We start from the raw sequence: 23,896 nt of genomic DNA, 5'->3' as shown, positions 1-23,896 counted from the left end.
CTGTTAAAATTAACTGTTATAAGGACCTCCTTTTGTTCATACTTTTGTTCATATTGAGTATCCGCTATTACAATGGCATTTATGATAAAAACACAAAAAATAACAAAAAATATTAGCGACGGCAGTGTAATCACTCTCACTGGCAAAAGAATAAGACAAAAGTCATGAACTGCAGATTTAAATGAACATTGAAATGTGATTAAACCTAGAGTTAAATTTCTCACTGACAGAACACTACCAGATTTAGATACAGTGGATTAGAAATATAAGAACCATAATGCAGCAGATATACTGAGTGAATTGCCTTGGTCACAGTGAGGTACGTTCCTGCCTCAGTATCCTATTATAAAATTACTTATTTGGTTTCTGCAAGTAAAAACTGAAATGAGTCACCAGTTTGCTTCTGATAAAATATAATGAAAACACATACATAAGTACAGTGAACAGTAGTGAATTTCTAAGGGTATTAGTGTTTACCTTGATCACCATTTCAAAAGTGAAAACACCAGTGAAGGCATAGTCCAAATATTTGAGCACCTGTAAAAAAGACTTGATTAATACTGACAAAGACAAAAAAGTAGAAAAGAAACTGTAGATACTATTCTGAAATAGTTCTACTGGCGTAATAATCCAGTCTATCAAAGAAGTGTAGTCCCATTTTTAGGCACCACACACACAGACAAAAAAAAAAAATACATATATACATATATACACATATATATATATACACATATACACACACATATATATATATATATATATATATATATATATATATATATATATAATATATATATATATATATATATATATATATATATATGTCTATATACACACACACACACACACACACACACATATATATATATATATATATAGATATATATATATATATATGTGTGTGTGTGTACATATACACATATATATATATATATATATATATATATATATATACACACACACACATATAAACCTGACTCAGGCAGAAGATAAGAAAATATACATCTCTCAGTTCTGTATGAGTGCAGTGAGTATTGTATGTAGTTTTATTACTGTGTACTGTGTGTCTCACATTGTTGCGGGGTGCATTAGTCCAGACAGGGTCCTCTGCTGCCAGAGCAATACTGCTCATAGCAATGACAACCAGGATGGACATCTCAAAATAACGTAGAGTCACAATATAGTGACACAACCGCCTCACCCTGAGGAAAAAGAGGCCAAGAAAAAAGAAGTAAGTACCTACTGTTGCTTCACTGTTCTTGTCACTTGTCACACTCCAGCAGTGTTAAAATGCTATATACAACTGGTGCCTGTCAGCACTCCTCGGTACCATGAGATAGGCTTTTAGTATGGCATACAGTATGTTCTCTTTTACAGATATGAAATAAAATACCACCCAAGAGCTACACTGGCTAACATTCACAGGATGTTGTGAATGCAGTGTGGTAGCACCTTATAACCATATGGAGGGAGGAAGCAGAGCTGACTCACGGATTGGTCTGTCCAAAGATGAACATTGAACTGTAAGGCAGGATGGGTTTGGGCCCACATGGGCCTAGATCCTCCAGGGTCTTCTCATTTATGGGCACTGTTTCACAATCAATACTGTTCACTGCAAAGAAAGATCATCAGACTGTGATAATGCTCATTCGTGGCACTGAATACCATCATCATCAAGATCACTATTTCTGTCATATAATGTATTTCTCAGAGCAGCATTGAAAAATGAATACAATGTCTTCCAGCACCAGCACGAGTGAGTGAATTATCTTCCATGGGCTAGAGCAGGCGGCATTGAAGAAACTCTGAAAATGCTGGCTAAAGAGAAATGTAAATTCTGTAAAAAATATAACTCATGCTGGCAATAATGTCAATCGCAGGCAAGTAAAATTAATATTGAATCAGTGTGCAACTTTGCTACTGCAATGCTGGACTCTGCAGTTTTCTCTGGTCCCCAGTCAAACTGGACCATGAGTGACATGTTTGGCATGTTCTCCCAAAATTGCTGACTGGCTGAGTGGTGTCTAAAAAACAATTTGAGCTTTATTGATAATTGGAAAAGTTTCTCTGGAAAACCTGGTCTTAGGAAGGATGACATCCATTTCACTTTGGATGCAGCAGCCCCCCTCCCCCCAAAATAAATAAATAAATATCACATAACAAAAAAAGACTATACAGAGTTGGGACTAGGAAGCAGAGTTGCAGAGTTACACACACCTCTCTGCAGCTTCTCTCTTCTTGTTACCACGTTTAACAAACCATGTTATCAACTCCATCCCCATAGACACTACCTGCTCACAGGCCACCAAAAACAAACCAAACATCAGCAAAAAAAGACACGATTTAAACATTAAAAAGATCACAAAAAAGTAACAATATACAGGGAGTGCAGAATTATTAGGCAAATGAGTATTTTGTCCACATCCTCTTCATGCATGTTGTCTTACTCCAAGCTGTATAGGCTCGAAAGCCTACTACCAATTAAGCATATTAGGTGATGTGCATCTCTGTAATGAGAAGGGGTGTGGTCTAATGACATCAACACCCTATATCAGGTGTGCATAATTATTAGGCAACTTCCTTTCCTTTGGCAAAATGGGTCAAAAGAAGGACTTGACAGGCTCAGAAAAGTCAAAAATAGTGAGATATCTTGCAGAGGGATGCAGCAGTCTTAAAATTGCAAAGCTCCTGAAGCGTGATCATCGAACAATCAAGCATTTCATTCAAAATAGTCAACAGGGTCGCAAGAAGAGTGTGGAAAAACCAAGGCGCAAAATAGCTGCCCATGAACTGAGAAAAGTCAAGCGTGCAGCTGCCAAGATGCCACTTGCCACCAGTTTGGCCATATTTCAGAGCTGCAACATCACTGGAGTGCCCAAAAGCACAAGGTGTGCAATACTCAGAGACATGGCCAAGGTAAGAAAGGCTGAAAGACGACCACCACTGAACAAGACACACAAGCTGAAACGTCAAGACTGGGCCAAGAAATATCTCAAGACTGATTTTTCTAAGGTTTTATGGACTGATGAAATGAGAGTGAGTCTTGATGGGCCAGATGGATGGGCCCGTGGCTGGATTGGTAAAGGGCAGAGAGCTCCAGTCCGACTCAGACGCCAGCAAGGTGGAGGTGGAGTACTGGTTTGGGCTGGTATCATCAAAGATGAGCTTGTGGGGCCTTTTCGGGTTGAGGATGGAGTCAAGCTCAACTCCCAGTCCTACTGCCAGTTTCTGGAAGACACCTTCTTCAAGCAGTGGTACAGGAAGAAGTCTGCATCCTTCAAGAAAAACATGATTTTCATGCAGGACAATGCTCCATCACACGCGTCCAAGTACTCCACAGCGTGGCTGGCAAGAAAGGGTATAAAAGAAGAAAAACTAATGACATGGCCTCCTTGTTCACCTGATCTGAACCCCATTGAGAACCTGTGGTCCATCATCAAATGTGAGATTTACAAGGAGGGAAAACAGTACACCTCTCTGAACAGTGTCTGGGAGGCTGTGGTTGCTGCTGCACGCAATGTTGATGGTGAACAGACCAAAACACTGACAGGATCCATGGATGGCAGGCTTTTGAGTGTCCTTGCAAAGAAAGGTGGCTATATTGGTCGCTGATTTGTTTTTGTTTTGTTTTTGAATGTCAGAAATGTATATTTGTGAATGTGGATATGTTATATTGGTTTCACTGGTAAAAATAAATAATTGAAATGGGTATATATTTGTTTTTTGTTAAGTTGCCTAATAATTATGCACAGTAATAGTCACCTGCACACACAGATATCCCCCTAAAATAGCTAAAACTAAAAACAAACTACAAACGACTTCCAAAAACATTCAGCTTTGATATTAATGAGTTTTTTGGGTTCATTGAGAACATGGTTGTTGTTCAATAATAAAATTATTCCTCAAAAATACAACTTGCCTAATAATTCTGCACTCCCTGTAGTATCCAAAACTGCAATGAAAAAAACTGTTGTGGGTTAATAAACATCAGATATCTCTCTTCTAAGTCCTTGTTAGTAAATTAATTAATAATTCATCAACATATTGATTTACTCTGCTTTACATAAACCTGGTTACAGCAGGATGATTATGTTAGTTTAAATGAATTAACACCCCTGAGTAATACTAACTGATAGCACAGGCTGAGGTGAGGGAGTGACAGCAATCTCCACCTCTCCACCTTAACCATACATCCAGAGTTTTAATTCATTTTAAAGCCTGACACTGCATCCTGACTGGGAAACTCAAAAATATGTTTTTAGTTGTCTATCTATCGTCCGCCTGGTCCTCACTCAGAGTTTCTATCTGATTTCTATCTGTCTTTCTCCAGCTGATCTTCAGCAATTGCTTCCTACAGCTCAAAGATGTCCTGCCATTGCGACATATACCTTAATTTTAAATATGATCAACCTATATCTATTAAAGGGCTTTGTACCAAAGGCCTTCAAGCTGGCAGTAATCAAACCATTACTTAAAAGCCCATCACTTTAACCAGCTATGGGCCAATTTCCAACCTTCCTTTTAATCTCAAAAATTCTTTAAGTAGTTGTAAAACAGCTAACTGATCATCTTTAGAGAAATGGTTTATTTGAAGAGTTTCACTCAGGTTTCAGATTTCATCACAGTACAAAAAAGCATTAGTAAGGGTTATAAATGATCTTCTCTCTGCCTCTGGCAGTAGCACATCTCTGTGCTTGTCCCACTGCTTAGTGCAGCATTCGATACTGTTGACCACAATATTTTATTACAGAGATTAGAGCACGCCATAGAAATTAAAGGCTGCAGTGGTGTCAGTCATATGTAACAGGCTCAGAATTTTTCATTTAAATTAATAGTCCTCTTCAAGCATTAAGTTTATTTCTGGAGTTACACAGGGTTCCATGCTAGGACCAATACTGTTTACATTATACATGCTTCCCTTAGGGAGTATCATTAGAAGGCATCTACACACACCGCTGCTATGCAGATGATACCCAATTTTATCTTTTTTTCTTAGGTGCACCAGCACATAAGTTAGGTGCATCCAAATTTTTTAACCACAACACTTAACGCCGCAACTTTACATGTTCACTTTAAAAAAAAATAAAAATTGCTGTCCATACAGACAATATTGATTTGTAAATGATTAACTAACAATCTTGTCAACACAAAGTTCTTTATTTGGAGCACATTTCTACAAGAAAGATAAGTTACCATATTTTTTGGACCATAAGGTGCACCGGATTATAAGGCACATTAAGCGAAACCAAACAGTCAGATAAGTCAAACTTTACTCAACTTGTTCTTCTTGCTTCCTCCACTTCCTTACCATTGATTTATTAATGTTGAATTCTCTCGCAGATGCTCTATTCTCATGTTATACTGAGTAACTGATAGAGTTTGAAATCCGCTTTTTTAGCATGTCTCTTAACAGGTGCCATTTTGGGGTACACAATATGGGCAATCGTGGCTCAAGAGTTGGGAGTTCGCCTTGTAATCGAAAGGTTGCTGGTTTGAGCCCCGGCTTGGACAGTCTCGGTCGTTGTGTCCTTGGAATAGTTTTCTATACGAGATCGCTGCAAAAGGTGCAGCCTTACCTAATGTCTACCCTACTGTTACTCATTTTATATTAAGATTTAAAATTCTAGTTGGTATTGGTATGGCAAATAGCCTTCAGTAATGGTAATAAATCACACAGCAATAGTGTGATTTATTACCACCAGTAGGTGGCCCTCTGACCACCTACTCGTGGTGGTCAGAGGACCCGGTGGCGCCAGTGTCCGGCAGCCTCGCCTCTGTCAGTGCGCCCCAGGGTGGCTGTGGCTACAATGTAGCTTGCCATCACCAGTGTGTGAATGTGTGTGTGAATGGGTGGATGACTGGATATGTAAAGCGCTTTGGGGTCCTTAGGGACTAGTAAAGCGCTATATAAAATACAGGCCATTTACAATACACACAATACGGTAATGTTATGTTGAAGCACAGTACGTATTACTCTGTGAGGCTCCAGACTACAGTAGCCGTAATCCTCTAACAATCAATCAAGTGGTTCAGCTTTGTAGCTTACCAAAGTTGTACTAAAACATTTTGACAGATTTTTGAGCGCCGTGTAAGCCATAAAATCGGTTCGCGGTCAGTAAGCACAACCAGAATTCATACATAATGCACACTTTGGAGGAAATGAAGGGATTTTAAGTGTGCCTTATATTCCGAAAAATACGGTACTGAAAAAGTTCTTGTGCTAAAGTTTTTCACTGAGCTGAAATTTAAATTTAAAATATCTCAAGATATGCAAAATAAAAAGAAAGTCAAAATTAAAAGAGCCTCAAAGGCTTCGAACTGAACATCTCAGTATCTGAACATCTTATCTTGGGCATGGGCATCTGAGAGGTTCTGCCCTTGACTATCTCTGATTGGTTTTATACGAGGATATGAGGATAATGTGTTGACTACGCAGAGACTTTCAGAGTTGCGGAGACTTTTTTTTTTCTTCTTTTTTTTTAACTCAAACAGCTGGTCGCAACGGTGTGAGCTAGGATTTTTTTGGCGGAACATTTGCACATTTGCAGAATGTGCAGGTGTCCCCGCTATTGGATTATTGTAGGAATTCCCTACGTCATTTCCCCTTTCTACGTGTCTGTGCAGAGACACGCGCGTGATACACAAATCGATCAAACAGCAACAGGACGGAGTCAGTGCTGCTGCGCTTCAGTGGCGCGTTCAGCTACTCTAAGCAGCGCTTTCATGATTGGTATATGGGCATGAAGTTGTCTGCTGTTGGCCACACAGAGACTTTCAGAGTTGCGAAGAGTTTTTTTTTTTTACTCGAAAAGCTGGTCACGGCAGTGTGACTTAGGATTTTTTTATCGCACCATTAAGAAATTAGGTTGCATTTCCGACCAAACTGGTCACACTCTAGAGCCCTGTATAGTATAACATCAATCGTAAAGCACTCCAATCTTGGCCTGCTGCCTTAATGTGGTTTTAGGTTATTTAAAGATAGAATGGAAGGCAGAGCCTTCAGTTTTCAGGCCCCTCTTCTCTGAAACCAGCTCCTAGTTTGGCTTCAGGTAATAATAATAATAATAATAATGGATTGCATTTATATAGCGCTTTTCGAGACCCTCAAAGCGCTTTACAATTCCAGTATTCATTCACTCTCACATTCACACACAGGTGAGAGAAACTCTCTCTACTTTGATGATTAGGCTTAAAACTTTACTTTTTGAAAAAGCTTGTAGTTAGGGCTCGATTAGATTACCCTAAACCCTCCCTTATTTACACTGCAATAGGCCTAAGCTGCTGGGGACTTTCCACGATGCATTGAGCATTTCTTCTTAATTCAACTCTTTTCATTTGAACTGTTTATACACAACTTTGCATTTAATCATTAGTTTATATAAGTCTTCCTCCCCTCACTCCTCCATCCATTTGCGGCAGATGGCTGTCCCTATCTGAACCTGGTTCTATTGGAGGTTTTTTCCTATGCAAAGGTTTTTCTTTCTGTTGCCAAGTGCTTTCTCATAGGGGTCAACAGAATGTTGGAGCTTCTGTATGTTATTGTAGGATCTATCCCTCTACAATATAAAACTCCTTGAGATGACACTTGTTGTGATTTGGCTCTATATAAATAAAAGCGAACTGAATTTAAAATTGAGTTTCTTTTTACCATGTTCATATGATACCAAGTGTACTGCATATCACACTATTTTAGAGTTCTTCACTAAAACAAAAAGAAATCAGCTAAATACCCATGTTAATTTATTTTTTAAAATTTCAGATTTCTTTTCATTTTCTGGCTTATTTCTTGTCTCTTTAACACTCAAAATCAGTGACAAGAGTTAAGAAAGAATCTGTAGCTTATATCCTTCAACTGTGAAAACTAAACCATTTCAATGTGGGTCCCTCCTGTGCAACAAAACTATTTCCTAGAGAACTTCAAGCCATAAAGAAGCAGAGCTAATATTAATTTCAAAGACACAACCCCTGGAAGAGCTACATCTGGCAGGGATTTTTGTTTAGTCTCCTGCGGATTTTGTAGTACTTTTAATGTCAGATTCAAAAGCCCATGAGAAACCATACAAAAATTAATTCATGAAGCCTTTCTCTGAAACTGTAAAACTGTAGCAATGAAAAGGACTTTTAGAGCATTGGTAACAACTGAACTAAACTTATTTATGCTAATAGGTACTGACTTTGTATTAGGGTGGTCTCTCCAGGTGGGGAGGTGATAGTCACAGGAGGAATCTGGATGGAGGTTTGCCCAGTTCGTCTGACATTCCTCTGGTTATCTGAGTCTTCTATATGGTCAGGAGGCCAGCTAGTCCCCCCAGAGCCTTGCTGGGGGGTGATAGCCAAGGACTCACCCTCTGAATCCCCAAACCTGTGCCAAAGGAAGAGATATAATCTTAGCTCCTCTACTGTGTACTGTGTAATGTTCTGACTTCTGGAGGAATTTTTCCTTGTTCTGGTTGAGACTCTGGTTCAAACACATCTATAACTAAACATAGTGTGGACACAATGTTGCTATATTTTGCTGCTATGTGTCCATAAAATTCATCTTTATTACTGAGTAAAGGGGGTGTATACCTTTTTATTAGTATTTTCCCACAATAGAATAGAACAGCTCTTTATTGATTATTTTAAATTATGGGCGCTCCATGACAACTGTGGAGAAATAAAATATAAATGCAAGAGGTAATGGCCCTGGGTTTTTTTTATACAGGAGGATCCGGTGATGGCCTCCAGGGGTGACAGAGGGCAGCCAATGATTTTTTTGGCAGTGTTAATTACCCTCATTTTTATTGTAGATAAGAAATGTAAAAAATTCATTGTTGACCACTTATAGGTAACCTCCTTGGGCTCAAATTCCAAGCTCCAGCCTTTTTATAGTGTCACTGTCAGTGTCACTGTGTAGCTGAAATCAAATAGTGAACAGAAGAACAGTATTACCATATATAACCATAGTTTTTACCTGTGACTGTGGGTCTTCTCTCTGTCGTTAGACTCTGTGGAGTGTCCCCTGGATCCGTGAATGCGATGCCTTCTTCGCTCTCCACTGGCACCATTGTCGCCTCTGGAATCCCTATCCCCATTCCTGTTAGACAAATTTCCATCTTTGTGGCGAGATCTTCGCTCTCCCCTCCCTCCACTAGTCACTGTCCCGTTGCCACCTCGGGACTGCCGGTGTGAATGATGATGGTGGTGATCTCTCTCGCCTACGTTCCCCCAACCTCCACTGTCATCCACTGAACACTGATGGCGGTGCTTCCTGCCTCCCTCCCGGCTGTGGGACCTCTCACTTTTCCCCCGTTTGTCCCGGCAGCTGTCATGGTCTTTGGAGCGGTTGTGATGGACGTGATGCCTCCCATCTTTAGTGCTATCACCATTATCATTGGTTTCCTGTTTTCGTTCTCTGTCTCGGTGGTAGTGGTGATGGCGGGGCTTTTGAGATACAGAGGGAGGTGGGTCTGTGGCTGTGTCAGCCTCCTCTGGCAAGCAAGTCTTCTTGTGGTGGTGCTGGTTGCTGCCGCTGTGGGGCTCAACAACCAACGGCCGGTCAAGGTGAGTCTTCATGTCTGGCTGCATGTGTAGGGCTGACGATATGTGCAGTCGCTCCTCTGAAGTTAGCTCACTGTACAGCGCCTCACAGCTTGCACGGTTCTGTTTTCTCAGTTGGCTGGTCCTTTGTTCCCACACTGACATTGTCTTCACTGACCTCTGCTGCTCCTTACTACAGATTGGAAAAAGAAGACAAATTATAACCACTGTAACATTAATTTTACAATCTAAAACAGTGAATATATTCTGAATCATCAACATCAACTTTGCAAGCCAGTGCAACAGTCACAATAATCTTTAAGTTCAGCAAATGATAAAGCCAATTCCAATGGATGCACTGACAGGTAAAGCATCCATTGTCACAAATTCAGTATGTATGCATTTTATAATTCATAGCACATAAAATTAGCTGTACACTTTATTCAGTGTTGGGAAGGTTATTTTTAAAATTTATTCCACTACAGATTACAGTTACATACCCCAAAATGTATTTTGCAACGTATTCCGTTACGTTACTCAATAAGAGTAAAGTATTCTGAATACTTTGGATTACTTAATATATTGTCATGCTTTTTACAACTACATGGAATGTGCTATTGCTGTGTGATTTATTACCATTACTGAAGGCTATTTGCCATACCAATACCAACTAGAATTTTAAATCTTAATATAAAATGAGTAACAGTAGGGTAGACATTAGGTAAGGCTGCACCTTTTACAGCGATCTCGTATAGAAAACTATTCCGCGAGTATATAAAACAGGTCCGCGGCTCCGAACCGTAGTAAAGGGACCTCTGGCTAATACGTTGGGTTCGTGTCGGGCTCGTAGCTGAAAACTAGCTTTACTTTGTTGTGTGGATCAACTTTGCTAGCGAGAGACAGAGAGAGGCATTGAAAGGCTGCACCAACGGAGCTTATTGTTTAGGAGAAAAACACGAACACAGTGTGCAGTCGAGTCTGAATAGCTTACTTACAACTGGGCTTGTCAGGCCGTCTTTTTGACTGCAGTGGTTTTTACTATATTTACATGCTTCTATCTCCCGTTTCTGGTTGGTGACAACTCGTACTTTTCAACTCTCCTTTTTCTTCCTCCCTCGCTCACAGACACATAACAGGTATGGCAGTCCATTCTCCCTTGAGCACATAATACACTGCCCATGAGGCTACATTCTTTAGGGCTATGCCTGTAACACTCTGCCTATTGCCTTCATATTAAATACATTTTTGAATTATAATTTTTAAAAATATTTTTTCACGTCATTTGTGGTAGAAGTAGAGGTGACATGGGCCACGAGATTGAGACATAGAGTCTCTTAATGCGTGTTTTGTTTGGGTTAACACCAGTGTGGAAATACCAAAAATAGAGAGGGCATAGCCTAACATATGAAACAGGAGAAAACCGCCCTGTAATCCATTTATTTCAACAAAGTAACTGTATTCTGAATACCACTTTTTTAAACGGTAACTGTAACGGCATAGACTTACTCATATTTTGTATTTTAAATACGTAACGCCGGTACATGTATTTCGTTACTCCCCAACACTGACTCTATTTTACATCATGACACACAGAGTACCTACATGCAAAATGATTTACTGTATGACCAAGGTGCAATGGAGCTTTCAACAACAAGCTAAATTGATCACAGTATACTATGGAGACAGCTCATTCATGAATATGCCTCAAAGGCCAAGCATGGATACATTACCATGCTTTGACATCCTATGACTTTCTGTCAATATGTGTTTAATACACGACTTTGAAATGGCTGGAAGGATACACTCTTCAAGGTGTATGACCTACACTGACCCATTTAGATTTTAATAATGAGAAATGATATATTTTAGTGTCATTAATGTCAAGAAGCCAATCTGATCACAGCACAGTTAGGGACAAACTTTATCCCAGCTTTATAATATGCCATCATCCTGCAACTGTATTCCTTGTGCTCAACACATTGCACTACACTCCTGTTAAGAGGTGGATGGAAAACATGGAACTGGACTTCTTGGATGAACAGAAAGCCCGCAACATAGTATGCATGATGAGAATGCAGAGCAGCTCTGTTTTACTTAAGTATTCTTGCTTTCAGAATGTCAATGATGACATCATGATTATGTATGCATGTAACTGGCACTATCATCCACCTTGTTCGCAGACAACTGGGTTTTTACCTCAGGTAGTGATGGACTGGGGTGCAGACATAACTCCTACAAACACATAAAGGGAGCAACATTGAAATACACAGAGGGAGAGAAGGAATTTCAAATGGACAGAAAAGGCAAAAGCACAGAGAGGGCAAATTAGCTTTAGGGAAACTCTTAGGAGGACGAACATACATCAAAGACACTAAATTGTACAAGGATAATGTTTTTTCCTGAAAGTGAGCAAGTGAACAAGTGAGCAATCAAGGTGTTCAGAGAGTGCATTAAAAAAAGAAGAATTAGAGGTCATCAACATTTGAGCCATATATACTTACAATACATAGCTTTTTGTTAGACTAATATGCTAAATGATAAAGTACAGATAATTTAATGATTAGAAATCTACCCTCTGGATATATAACAGTGTTAAGTACTGTGAAATAATATTTTTTAAAATTGCTACTCCCCTTTGTCTTGAGTTATAGCAGGCTGAGAACACATTAGAAAACTCAGACCTGTCACAGCTACAAATTAACTTAAAACACCTATGAGTCTCTTGTAATAAAACAACATCTGCCTGTAGTTTTTTAAGCTGGTTCAATATCTTTTACGTCTTTTCTCTGGAGCCAGCTCCATGTACATGCCATGTGACAAACCTTAGTTTGGCCATAGTTGTGTGTGTTTGATAACAATTCTACATGCAGCTGATAACAAAGTGCTCCACCCTGTGGTCCAAACTTTTTCCATTTTTTAATGGAAAGACAATTTCTATTTTTTTAATGAACTAATAATTACGTTCACTAAAAGTAAATTGATTTGGAATTAGTTTATCAATAGTTTATCAATTATTTGTTCCGTGGTAACTAATCATAAATTATTTACCTAATTGTAAAGTGTAACTGTACAAAAACCTAAATTGTTTCACTCTTACAAGCAGGGAGGCACCACTCACTGGGCAGACATCGGCCAACATTTTCCTTGTTTACTGCCACTGGCCAATAAGGAAATGATATCTCTGATGTTGGTGGCCATACATCTCATTGATAAAAACAAAACAAACAAAAAAAGGGTATGGACATCAGCTATTGGCCAAACTGTTATTTTCAACAAGAATGTGTCAGTAAGTCAATACTGGCTAAGCAGAGCCACACCGGTATACTGTATGTTGTCCATTATGCACCAAATATGAAAACAATGCAGAAAAGATTCTTAAGATAATTTAGAAGATAAAACAGCAGCTCTGATTCACACTTCTATTCTCAAAACTGTTTGCTGTAATTGCAGCAGAGTGCAAATCACAGCTGAACAAACTGTGTGGAATAACAGAATATCTGTTTATCTTCTACTCAGATCTAACTGTTGACTACTGATAAAAATCACTATCAGCCACAAATATCTGCTTTCAATATCTGCCATAATGGCCATGTTTTCATAGGCTGGGCATGGGTAATGAACACATTTTTATCTTTCAGCTGTTCAGACTTACAGTATCAGCATTCTAAGTTCTCTCTAAACTAATATAAGTCCGGGACAACGGGTCCTCTCGATTGCTGCCAAAAAACTTTGATAGTAGAGGTACAAAAAGTACAAAAATGTACTCAAAGACAGAAAGTAAAAAGTAGCTGTTTGAAGGACATTAATAACAGCTGTTTTTGTTCAAAATTAACTTAAACTTGTAGAATATTATATTAGCACATGGGGACACAAACTTCTTTCGGCTTTGCCTCTACACCTAAACAGAAAAAAATAGTATAGTCAATGGTTAAAGGAGGAGTCCATAGGTGGGGGGATCAGTCCATGAACACTGCAGCCACTGGGAACCAGTCCATCCAAGTACTTTACTGTAAATTCACCACAGTAGGGCAACCTAACCTTTTTATCCTACACTAAATTGTGGGGGATTTCCATGCAACTTTTGAATAACAAAGTTAGTATACTTAAGTTTGTTTAGCAAAACATTTCAATACAAAAAAACCAAAAAAGAAAACAACCTTCACATCATATACAGAACAAATATCTGATTTAACAAATAAGGACATTACATGTATGCTTTAAATTTCCAGTTTACTGAATACCACTTAGCAGTCCTTAACTTTAAATATGACCTAGTGTCCCGACCTTCCTCTCCTGCCCTGTCTTTCTTACAACTTTCTCTTTGAGTGCAATATCTTGCACCCTTCTTGGGAAATACAGCAGCTGTATCTTCAGCAAGTATCTTCAAAATGTTTTCATTTAAATTACCCACCACCTCAGGGCTCTAGACTAACTTTTTGACATGGGCACACCGGTACGCCTAACTTTTTAAAGTATAAGTGCATAAGTAAGTCCTGATTCGATTCAATTTAGCCTCAGACAGTCAGAAATATTATAATTCTGATCATTTATCAGTACTGATACACATGAGACTTCATCAGAATTGTGAACATCACAGCAGATGCCTTTGTGTGAAAGTAACTGAGAATAAAACACAGAAAAACATGAAGGAGATTTTCCTGGTCTGGCGTTTTATAGCAGATAACCTTAAAAATATTCTGCAATATTCTGCAATTTTGCATAATTTTAAGAAGTTTAAATTTCTTCAGTATTGAACAGCAGAAATTAGGCTTTCTTGTCCGAGGTCATTTAAGTGAAAAAAAGAAAAAGAAAAGAAAAAGACAGCGGCCGACAGCGCTGTAAACAACGGTAGACTGGTGGGTAATAAGCGAATGAATAATGCAGAAAACAGAGATTTGAGACGGGAAACTGTTCTTGAAGTACAGAGAGAGAGAGAGAGAGAGAGAGAGGGAGCTGTGCATGAAGTGTGATTTTTATCGTGGTGGAAGCAAAACAGCAAAAGTAAGAGGGAATTCATGACGACATTGATCAAATGTGAAGCGTAGTTTGCTGCTTCTTTTGCTGCTGGCTCGGCGAATTTTGGTTGGAGAGAAAACCTGCAGCTCAGAATCAGCGCAAAAAAGACGTAAACACAGCGCGGACCCGACGCATCAGAATCGCTAAGCTCCGACAGCGTGTCTGTGTTCGGGCCGTGGGGTGAGAAAGCCGAGAAAGACAAAGCTGATTCTGATGCGTCGGGTCCGCTCTGTGTTTACGTCTTTGTGTGGAATCCGTTAATGAATTGATATCGCTTTATTCAAGCTACTCACCTCCCTCTTCCACCTGCACTTTCAACTGGACCATGGCCAATCAGAGAGGTCCCGCCCCTGACTATCTCTGATTGGTTTAGTCCACGATAGGGGCATGATGTGTGTCTGTTGTTGACCACACGGAGAGTTGCAGAGATTTTTTTTTTTTTTTTTGTTACCCGAAAATATTTGGTCACACCGGTGCGACCGAAAAAGGAACACATAGCTCACCCCGCCAGCCGTGACACATAATCCAAGGTTCAAGGTTACTTTATTTATACCCGTAGGTAAATTAGCTTTACCGGAAAATGATAGCATTTGGCATCCCTTCGCGTACCTTTAATTGGATAAAATTATATTTTGGGGTGCTGAAAAAAGCTTTGTTTCATGTTGAGTTTCATGATGACAATGTTTCTCCACAATGTAACCGTGGAAAGGTCACCTCAAACCGGGCCCCACTAATACAAGCTTTAATTGATTGGCCTATCAATAAGAATGATAAGCAGTTGTGTATCTTTGGTTTTTCTTTGGTTCATCTGTGACTTCAGTAAGCAAGTCCTCCCACTAACGCAACTTGCCTCCCCCCCCCCCTTTTTTCTTTTTTTTTTCCCCACAGGGTCATTTTTTATTTAACAAAAATGAAGCCAAAATGAAGAAGCAGTGTGTGAAAAACACATGTACACAAAATGATTTGGTATCTTGTAGAACCACCTTTAGCAGCAATAACTTAGTACCTTATAAGTAATCATTTTGTGTTTGTTTTTATCAGTGTCACTTATCATTGTAGAGATAATTTTGGACACTTTTCTTGTCAGTGTTGTTTCATTACAGTTTTCAGACATTCCCACTGTTTTTTTTAAGGTCCCGGCTCAGTATTTAATTCAGGTTGAGGTTCAGACTTTGACTGGTCTATTGCAACATCTGGATTCTTTTCTTTTTCAGCCATTCTGTTGTAGACTTGCTGCGGTGTTTGGAATCACTGTTTTCTCACAATGTCCAATTTGGGTTAAGTTTTAGCTGTTGAACAGATGGCCTCACTTTGACTCCAGATACTTTGATATACAGAAGAGTTCGTGGTTGACTCAAAGACTGCAAATAGCCAAAATCATAACCGTCGTTTGGTTACTGCTAAATGTGGTGCTGTGCATTAAGTCCAGACGTCTTGGTCTCGTTCTGTCCAAAGAACATCGTTCCAGAAGTCTTTGTTCAGATGCAACTCTGCAGACCTAAACTATGCTGCCATGTTTTTTCTTTTAGAGAGAAGAGACTTTCTTCTGCAAAGCACACTTGTTCAGTTTTTTTTCTTAACCCTCTACTGCATAGCGTTACCCTGAGGCAACAAACCACATTTTCATGCTTTACACTGGCCCTTCAAAAAAAAAAAAACAACTTTTTTTTTTCAAATAATGCTACCAGGCACATCTCTTTTCAATAAAATGATGAGTTGAAGGTGGTGTGACTTATATTTGGGGGGGGCAGGACCCCTTTCTGCAAGCTGCAGTACATGAGAGCCATCTCCATTCGGAGGCACGATAAAGATCACTATTTTACATGTTTATAGTGAAATAAATGGATATTAAAAAATACTTGTATGTGCATGAATATGTTAAGAAGCATATTTGATTGTTTTTTCTGCTTTTTTAAATTTATTTATATAGTAAAACTGTTCATTTTCATTCGTTGCCTCAAGGCAACACTGCGCAGTTAGCCCAATTTTTTTCAGGCAATATAGTGCATTTGCATATGTGTGTAGAGATGTGTTTGTGTGCATTTATATGATCATAGTCAATGCTTTTTACTTTACAATCTACTCATAATTACAGGACATGGATGTAAATACCTTTTATGCAAGGAAACCAAGGGAATGTGCACTTTCTGTCCTCAGAAAGTGAGGACAGTGAGCTTTCAGGGAGTGACAGTGAAGTAGAGGAGTGGATGCCTGAATGAGGTTTGAGGGACACTTAGGAGCTCAGGGGTCAGTTGGTAAAGTAACTGTGTCTGTGTTAGTGCCCACATAGCAAGCAGGTCTGGCCAGGATCTGGTATTAAGTCGGCACTTTGAGTAATCTGGGACAGTAGAAAAGCGCTATATAAAAATCAGTCCATTCACTGTCTGAACAGTTTCAGTATGTTACTTTTGCACTGTTTTGCATGTTCCGGCACATGTTGTTATTGCATGGCTTGATTAAGGTACACATTATGCTGACATGTGGGGCCAGAGCTGAAACTGTTCTGGGCCAGCACAGGGCCAGCAGTGTGTCTACAACTGGCCCGTGGCTGCATACCACCTACAGATGGCCCACATACCGCAATGAATAACGGCCCTTTGGTGGCCCAGATCAGGTTTGCCAGAGGTAATCCACACATGGGCCAGCACAGGACGACTAGGGTGTCTGAAACTGGCCTTGTGCTGGCCCATGTGTGGGCCACCTCTAGCAAACCAGGTCTGGGCCACCAAAGGGCCGTCATTCTTTGCGGTATGTGGGCCATGTGTAAGCACATTGTGTGGGCCTGATCCCTGCCATACCAATATTGCTGTGTGGGTGTCAGTGTGTGTGGTCATGTATTACTTATTGTTGTGGGGACACAAATTTGTTTACACACTCACATTGTGAGGTCTCGCCTACTTTATGGGGACAAATTGCAAGGTAAATCATTCAATTTTAGGGTGAAGGCTTGAGTCAGGGTTAGGATAAGGTTCAGGCAGGGACTTGTGATGGGTAGAGTCAGGATAAGTCTCCAGGAAATTAATGTAAGTTAATGTAATGTCCACAAAAGTGATGGAAACACAACGTGTGTGTGTGTGTGTGTGCGTGCGTGCATAGGGTTAGGGTCAAATGTTGGATGCATTTTGGTGTTTTATTGTTTTGTGAAATGTTTACATTGTTTATTTGTTGTTTATTTATTTGTTCATCCTTGTTGTACTAATACAACTTATTATAGAATAACTTGGCATTTTACTACCCTTGTTGCACAGTGTTGCCTTGAAGCAACAAACCAATATCTGTTTGGGGGGGGGGGGTGTCAAATTTTATGATTGATATATTATTAGGGACCCTAAAGCTCCCCCAAAATAGGGAGAAATATTTTTTTCCCCAAAAATTAAAAAGTCATGCAGTAGAGGGCTAATTTTATTGCCATGAACTTTAACATTTAACATGCTAACCGAGGCCTGTAGGGTCTGAGATGTAGCTTCTTTGGGGTTTTTTGCAGTTTGGTTTGACCTTGGGGTAAATTTGCTGGGAAGATCGGCACTAATGTTTTCCACTTGTGAATAAACTTTCTCACTGTAGAATGATGGACTTTAAATTGTTTGGAAATAGCCTTATAACCCTTCCCAGATTGATAGGGAGCAACAGCTGCTTCTCTAAGATAATAGCTGATGTCTTTCCTCCTTGGCACTGAACTAAAACGCACCTGAATGCTCCAGACCAGCAAACTACCAAAACTTTTTTTTTTTTTTTTTTTGCCCGCCTGTCCCGTTTGGTTCTTTTGCCATCAGAATTATTGTCTAAAGGCCAAGAAAGATGCCCAACGGATTTACTTTAAGAAGTGGACCATTCCGGCCTTGCCGTATCGGTCCATTTGATTGACCTTTGTTTTTATTGTTTATTTTATTTTATTTTCAATTGTTACATACATACGCAACTTGCCTCTCCCAATCTTCTGTTCCAGTGGTCACCATTGGCTCAATCTGCCTTTGATCCCCTCAAGCAACACTTCATATCTGCCCCAATCTTGTCTTAACCTGACCTCATGCAACAGTTCATTGTGGAGGTGGATGTGTTCGACTCCGCTGTGGAAGCTGTCCTATCACAAAACAAAGAAGGTGAAATGCGTCCCTGTGCCTTTTTCTCTCGTTGTCTCTCCCCAGCTAAACAGAATTATAACGTTAGAAATCAAGAACTGCTAGCCAGCAAACTCGGCCTAGAGGAATGGAGTTGCTGGTTGGAAAAGTCAGAACATACATTTATCATGTGGACTGACCAAAAGAACCTTGTATACCTCCAGACAGCAAAAAGGCTTAATACTGAGCAAGTCAGGTGGGCTCTGTTTTTCACTCAGTTTAACTTCACCATAACTTACTGCCATGCTTCACAGAACATCAATCCACTTTCCTGGCAATTCTCCACTTTTGACAAAACCCCTGACAAATCAACCATGCTCCCTGCTTTCTGAATGATTGGATACCTTATCTGGTAAATTGAATCAGCCCAGCAAACAGAACCAGACCATGGCAACAGTCCTGGTCGCCTCTACATGCTCACTTTGATTTCAGTCTAAGGTAATTCAATGGGCACACAACCAAATTTACATGCCATTCTGGCAAAAACCTCACTATTTCCCTCCTGCAAAAATCTGTTCTAATAGCCTTTTCTTGTAAAGGATGTCCGTGAATGTTTCTATATAATCTGTCTGCAGCCAGAACAAGTCCTCCAGCTCTCCTCCCGCAGATTTATTAAGGCCTCTTCCAACTTCTGGACACCCTTGGTCCCATATCACCCTTGACTTCGTCATTGGTCTGCCTCCCTCAGCAGGTTAAATAGCAATACTCACCATCCTCAACTGTTTTTTTAAAGCCGCTTGCTTTGTTGCTCTCCCCAAGTTCCCTGCTGCTTTAGAGACAGCCCAGCTCCTCATAGCTCAGGTGTTCTGGCTACATGGTATCCCTCTAGGTATTGTCAGTGACTGCGGGTCCCAGTTCACATCTCAAGATTGGTGTGAATTCTGCTCTGCTCTCTGAGCCAAGGTTGGCCTGTCTTCTGCATTTCATCCTCAGACTAACAGACAAGCAGAACGTACCAACAAGGAGCCTTGTACTACATTGCGCATCTGACCAGTCCACGTGGAGCTCCCACTTGGCTTGGGTGGAAGTATGCCCATGATGTCATGACATGCCATAGAAGGTGAGCTTGTCTGTATGGCATAATCTACGCAGGTGGCACTGCCACTGGAAGGCCACCTATGCTATCCTGCTAAGGACCATGGCGCAAAATAAATGTCTTGCCAATCGCAACAGAATCCCAGTGTCTACTGTCCTGTACTACGTGGGACTGGAAGAAGGGCAACTTTCATATTCTACACTGTCAGTCCTCCTTGGCTGCCTGCTTCAGGTTTTGTTTTCTGTCTAGCTCTCCCTTGTTTTTCCCTCTCTCCTCTTTTGTCTCCGTGTTCTGTCTTTGTATGCAGGACATATTACGGGTTCCCAACTCTGGCCAGGCAGACCTGCTCTAATCACCCACATGTTCATCAAGAAGCCACTACTTAAGGTAGTGGATGAGGCTCAGTCGTTGTTGGGTAATTGGGCTAATTAGTTAGTTGAAACCCTGGCTCCTGCTACTCTGTTTTTGCTCTGATTTTGACCGTCTCTGTCCTGTGCACAGGTCCCTGGATTTCCTTCCTTGGTATGGCGCGCTTAACCCTCAGTTGAAAGAGAGTGCGAACTGTAAATACTGGATGTGTGCATTCCCTTTGTTCCCGGACCCCTCCCCGGAGCACTATTCCCCTTTCTTGTCTTACTGAACTTTGATCTCGTGAGCCCTGTGCTAAAGTCTACCAGCCCATTAGCCTTGACAATGGCCACATCCACGCTAATACTTTCTAAAACTATGTCTTAAAGAAAATTATATCCAGATAAAAAGTTTAAGATATAAAACATCCACGTACATACATTTCAGATGGCCATTCCTCAAGTGGGTAAGTCTCCACAAGATCTAGGCGCTAGCATAGATAACAAAGATATTGATGAAGTCTAATTTGAATTAATGAACAGTAGTCAAGGATGTTTTGTGTTCCAGATAATGACCATATAACCTCTATGAACTGTCTACATAATAAATATGAATAAACAATTAGCACATTCTGAACCATATGCATGATTTGATTTGTTGGATCAAGCAAAGTTTAAAGCACCATATGAAGTAAATTTCTGCCACACTGGATTTGACGTTTTTGTTTTGAGAAACATTAACTTTTTTTTAGTCACAAATTTATTTCCCAGTATTTATCAAAAGTCAGGGATGACTGTCTCATCAAGCCTCACAAAATGATGTTTTCTGAACGTGTGTCACAGCCAATCAAAGTGATTTTGCAACAGCTGAACACTAGGGAGTGCTAGTGTCCAACCCGCACAGACCCAATAGCTTTAGAAATACTATTATGATATTCATGAGGGTTGTGTTTGTTATATCACAGAAGAGTTGACCATTGGCTTTGTTCTGCGGTCTCAGAGAACCATTCTAGCTGAATTGGTTTGTGCTTAGCTGGTACAGATGTTTGCCTTTTTTCAATATTTGTAATTATATTTTCTGGACAAAGATTTAAATGAACATCAAAAATGCAAAAATATATTCTTTGTGTTGAATATTGACACAGGCCGGAAGGATTTAGACTGTGTACTGGTGAAATGGTCCTTAATGTAGCTAAAGAAAAACTACCCAGAATTCTTAGGAGTCATTACTATGCAATAACGTAAAAAACCAAAAAAAACCCAAAACCAGTTTATCAAGTCAGGACAAACATTAAAGGAAGTAGACTTACGCTGTGATGGAAATGTTAGCGGCTGACATGGGGCTGACTTCCTTTACCTCCTTGGCCTTCTGGAGGGCAAGTTTCTTATTGATAGCCTCCTCTTGCTCCTCTTCATCCTAGATAATAGATATAGAAAAAAAAAACAGAGCATACATGGACACATATCTTAACTTGTGTTTATTTCAGGACTATATTAAATAACAACAAGTTGTTGCTTAATGCATTGAGAAGTCCTTTATATATTTTATTTATTTTGCTTCGACCATTGTTGATATAAAGTCCACTATTAACAAAACAAATTTAAGACTAGTGGGAGCATTCAGAATATGGATATATTATATGGGTAAAATCACTGAAGATTACAAGGTTCTTTTTCCTTTGCCAAAACCTGAGCTTGCCATCTTAGGACATTTTGACATCAATAGTTTGTTTAGTGTTTTTCAAATCACTTTTCCTCACCTTTTAGATGTGATCTGGTTTCCTTTCACACAGAGAAAAATCAAACACATGGCACAAAGAGGTAAAAGGACAAGTTTGATTTAAATGGACTAATTGAAAATTTTTCAAAAATGATGATTTGAAATGAAAATAAAAAATATGCACATTAACTAAATTAATTAGAGTACAGAAACGGACAAATTTGGTTCTATTCTGATTAGACTATCTAGCAATATTTCTTATTCTTTTGTTTTTGTGATACAATTTTCCTTCAGAAAAGGCTTGAAAATGTCTAGAACTTCATCAAAAAATATTTTATGAACTAATAATGGCATAACACCAAAATTGCCTTTTGTATTACGCCAGGTATTATAGCATTAGCAGGGGACTTTTTCTGAGAAATCAAAAATAGTCAGCGTTATAAGCATTTGGCCAGTTGACATGGAATGACCCTGAGGGCTAAATAAAGAAGATTATTAGAGTTCTTCTGCGGTCAGGTATCAGCACCTTCCAGTTATCTAAAGAACTCGATCCTTCATCGAATGATGTCCATCAACCTGCTCATCCAAGATTATGACATCAAAATGATTACATCATAACCTTGTCAGTGCTGCATCTTAACCCTCTAAGTCACGGGTGTCCAAACTTTTTTCACTGAGGCCCACATACATAAAAATATAGGAGGGGCTGGGCCACTTACTAGAAATGAGGTATATCGTTTAGTGTATTAAAGTTAGAAAAATCAATTAAAAGTGGTCAAATATGTTATATTGTTGAATATAATTAAAGACAAAACTGCCTTCATCACAGCTTTCCATAAATGGATCTTTACTGATTTATTCAGAAAAAGCTTTGGTAGCTCATTCTCAGAACAGCAGCCTCAGATTCCTTCTTAGACAGAAGATTTACAGTACAGAGAAAAAACAATAAAGGGGAAAATGGGACGGGCACACCTATTAACGTTCGTTTGAAACAGCTATCAACATTAACAGACTGAACTGGACTTAATAACAGGAGTGCATATAATTTTAGTAAATTATTCTGGTGAGTATCAGCTGCGCTGGGTATGTAAATTGGGCCTTTTCCAAGCTCCTGTAGAACTTGGGGAGGGAAAGCTGCTGATGTTGATTCTTCAGAGAATCATCACACTGGATTTCGATGAGTTCTAATTGCAGATTCTCTTCCACTTCTTCAGCATCCACCAAGAAAGGAGTCGCGAATAGCTTGATTTTTTTTTTCAATGACAGAAAAATCCTGGAAGCGCTGTCTGAATTCTGTTTCGAGACATGTAATCAGGTTGGCCTGTGGATAAGCAGTTCTGATCTCGGACAGTGTGGGGAAGTGAACAAAGTTGAAGTTGCGCAGTTGTGTCTTAAAGAGATTGAGCTTCACACAAAATGCTTTCATGTGCGCATAAAGTTGTGGTACAAGCTGCTCTTTCCCTTGTAGGCTCTTGTTCAGGGTGGTTAAATGATCAGTAAGATCAACTACAAATGCTAGGTCTGCCAACCATAGAGGGTCATTCAGCTCATGAAGAGGTCGGTCCTTCTCTTTCAAAAACTGGTCAATTTCTGACCTCAGGGAGTAAAAACGCTTAAGCATGGCCCCGCGGCTTAGCCAGCGCACATCCGAGTGGTAGAGTAGATCCCCATATTCAGCATCCACATCAGAAAGGAAAGCCTGAAATTCTCTGTGGTACAGTCCTCTTGCTCGAATTATGTTGACAGTTTTTACAATTGTGTTCATTACATCTCCAAGATTGACTGTCTCGGCACAAAGGGCTTCTTGGTGAACAATACAGTGCATTTTAACAGCCTCACCTCCAGTCTCTTTCACCTTAGCGCACATCATAGACGCCATTCCTTTGTGTGCACCTGCCATAGCTGGAGCCCCGTCTGTTGTAACTCCACACAGCTTGTCCCATTTAAGTCCCATTTTGTCAAGTGAGTCTGACACAGCTTCAAAAATATCCATACCCGTTGTTGTGCCTTTTAGACTCTTAAGATCGAGCAGCTCCTCTGTAACTCCAAAGTTCTCGTCCACTCCCCGCAAAAAAATTAGCAGCTGTGCGGCGTCTGTGGCATCAGTGCTCTCATCGCATGCGATGGAGTAAAAATCAAA

At 39.8% G+C, this 23,896-nt stretch overlaps 1 protein-coding gene across 21 annotated transcripts in view; it reads right to left on the bottom strand.

The window, feature by feature from the left end:
- Positions 1–23,896, bottom strand: part of LOC100710725 (voltage-dependent N-type calcium channel subunit alpha-1B) — a 219,586-nt gene that overhangs the window by 102,963 nt on the left and 92,727 nt on the right. For 17 of the 21 annotated variants that reach the window (XR_003222360.1, XM_025911919.1, XM_025911931.1 and 14 more), the window contains 7 exons: positions 21,347–21,453; positions 11,716–11,751; positions 8,954–9,712; positions 8,175–8,362; positions 1,492–1,612; positions 1,073–1,202; positions 478–537 (listed from right to left, as the gene is read on the bottom strand). Coding sequence is in view for 20 of the 21 variants with exons in the window: in XM_025911919.1 (XP_025767704.1) it covers positions 478–537; positions 1,073–1,202; positions 1,492–1,612; positions 8,175–8,362; positions 8,954–9,712; positions 11,716–11,751; positions 21,347–21,453 (1,401 nt within the window). In the remaining variant the exon portion in view is untranslated. The remainder of the gene's footprint in view (positions 1–477; positions 538–1,072; positions 1,203–1,491; positions 1,613–8,174; positions 8,363–8,953; positions 9,713–11,715; positions 11,752–21,346; positions 21,454–23,896) is intronic. The other 4 variants (XM_025911928.1, XM_025911932.1, XM_025911937.1 and 1 more) reach the window with 1 other exon arrangement.

Source organism: Oreochromis niloticus, linkage group LG12, assembly GCF_001858045.2.
Source record: "Oreochromis niloticus isolate F11D_XX linkage group LG12, O_niloticus_UMD_NMBU, whole genome shotgun sequence".
Taxonomy (NCBI): Eukaryota; Metazoa; Chordata; class Actinopteri; order Cichliformes; family Cichlidae; genus Oreochromis; species Oreochromis niloticus.
Note: the sequence above shows the minus strand (reverse complement) of the source record. Positions and strands in the feature narration are given on the sequence as shown.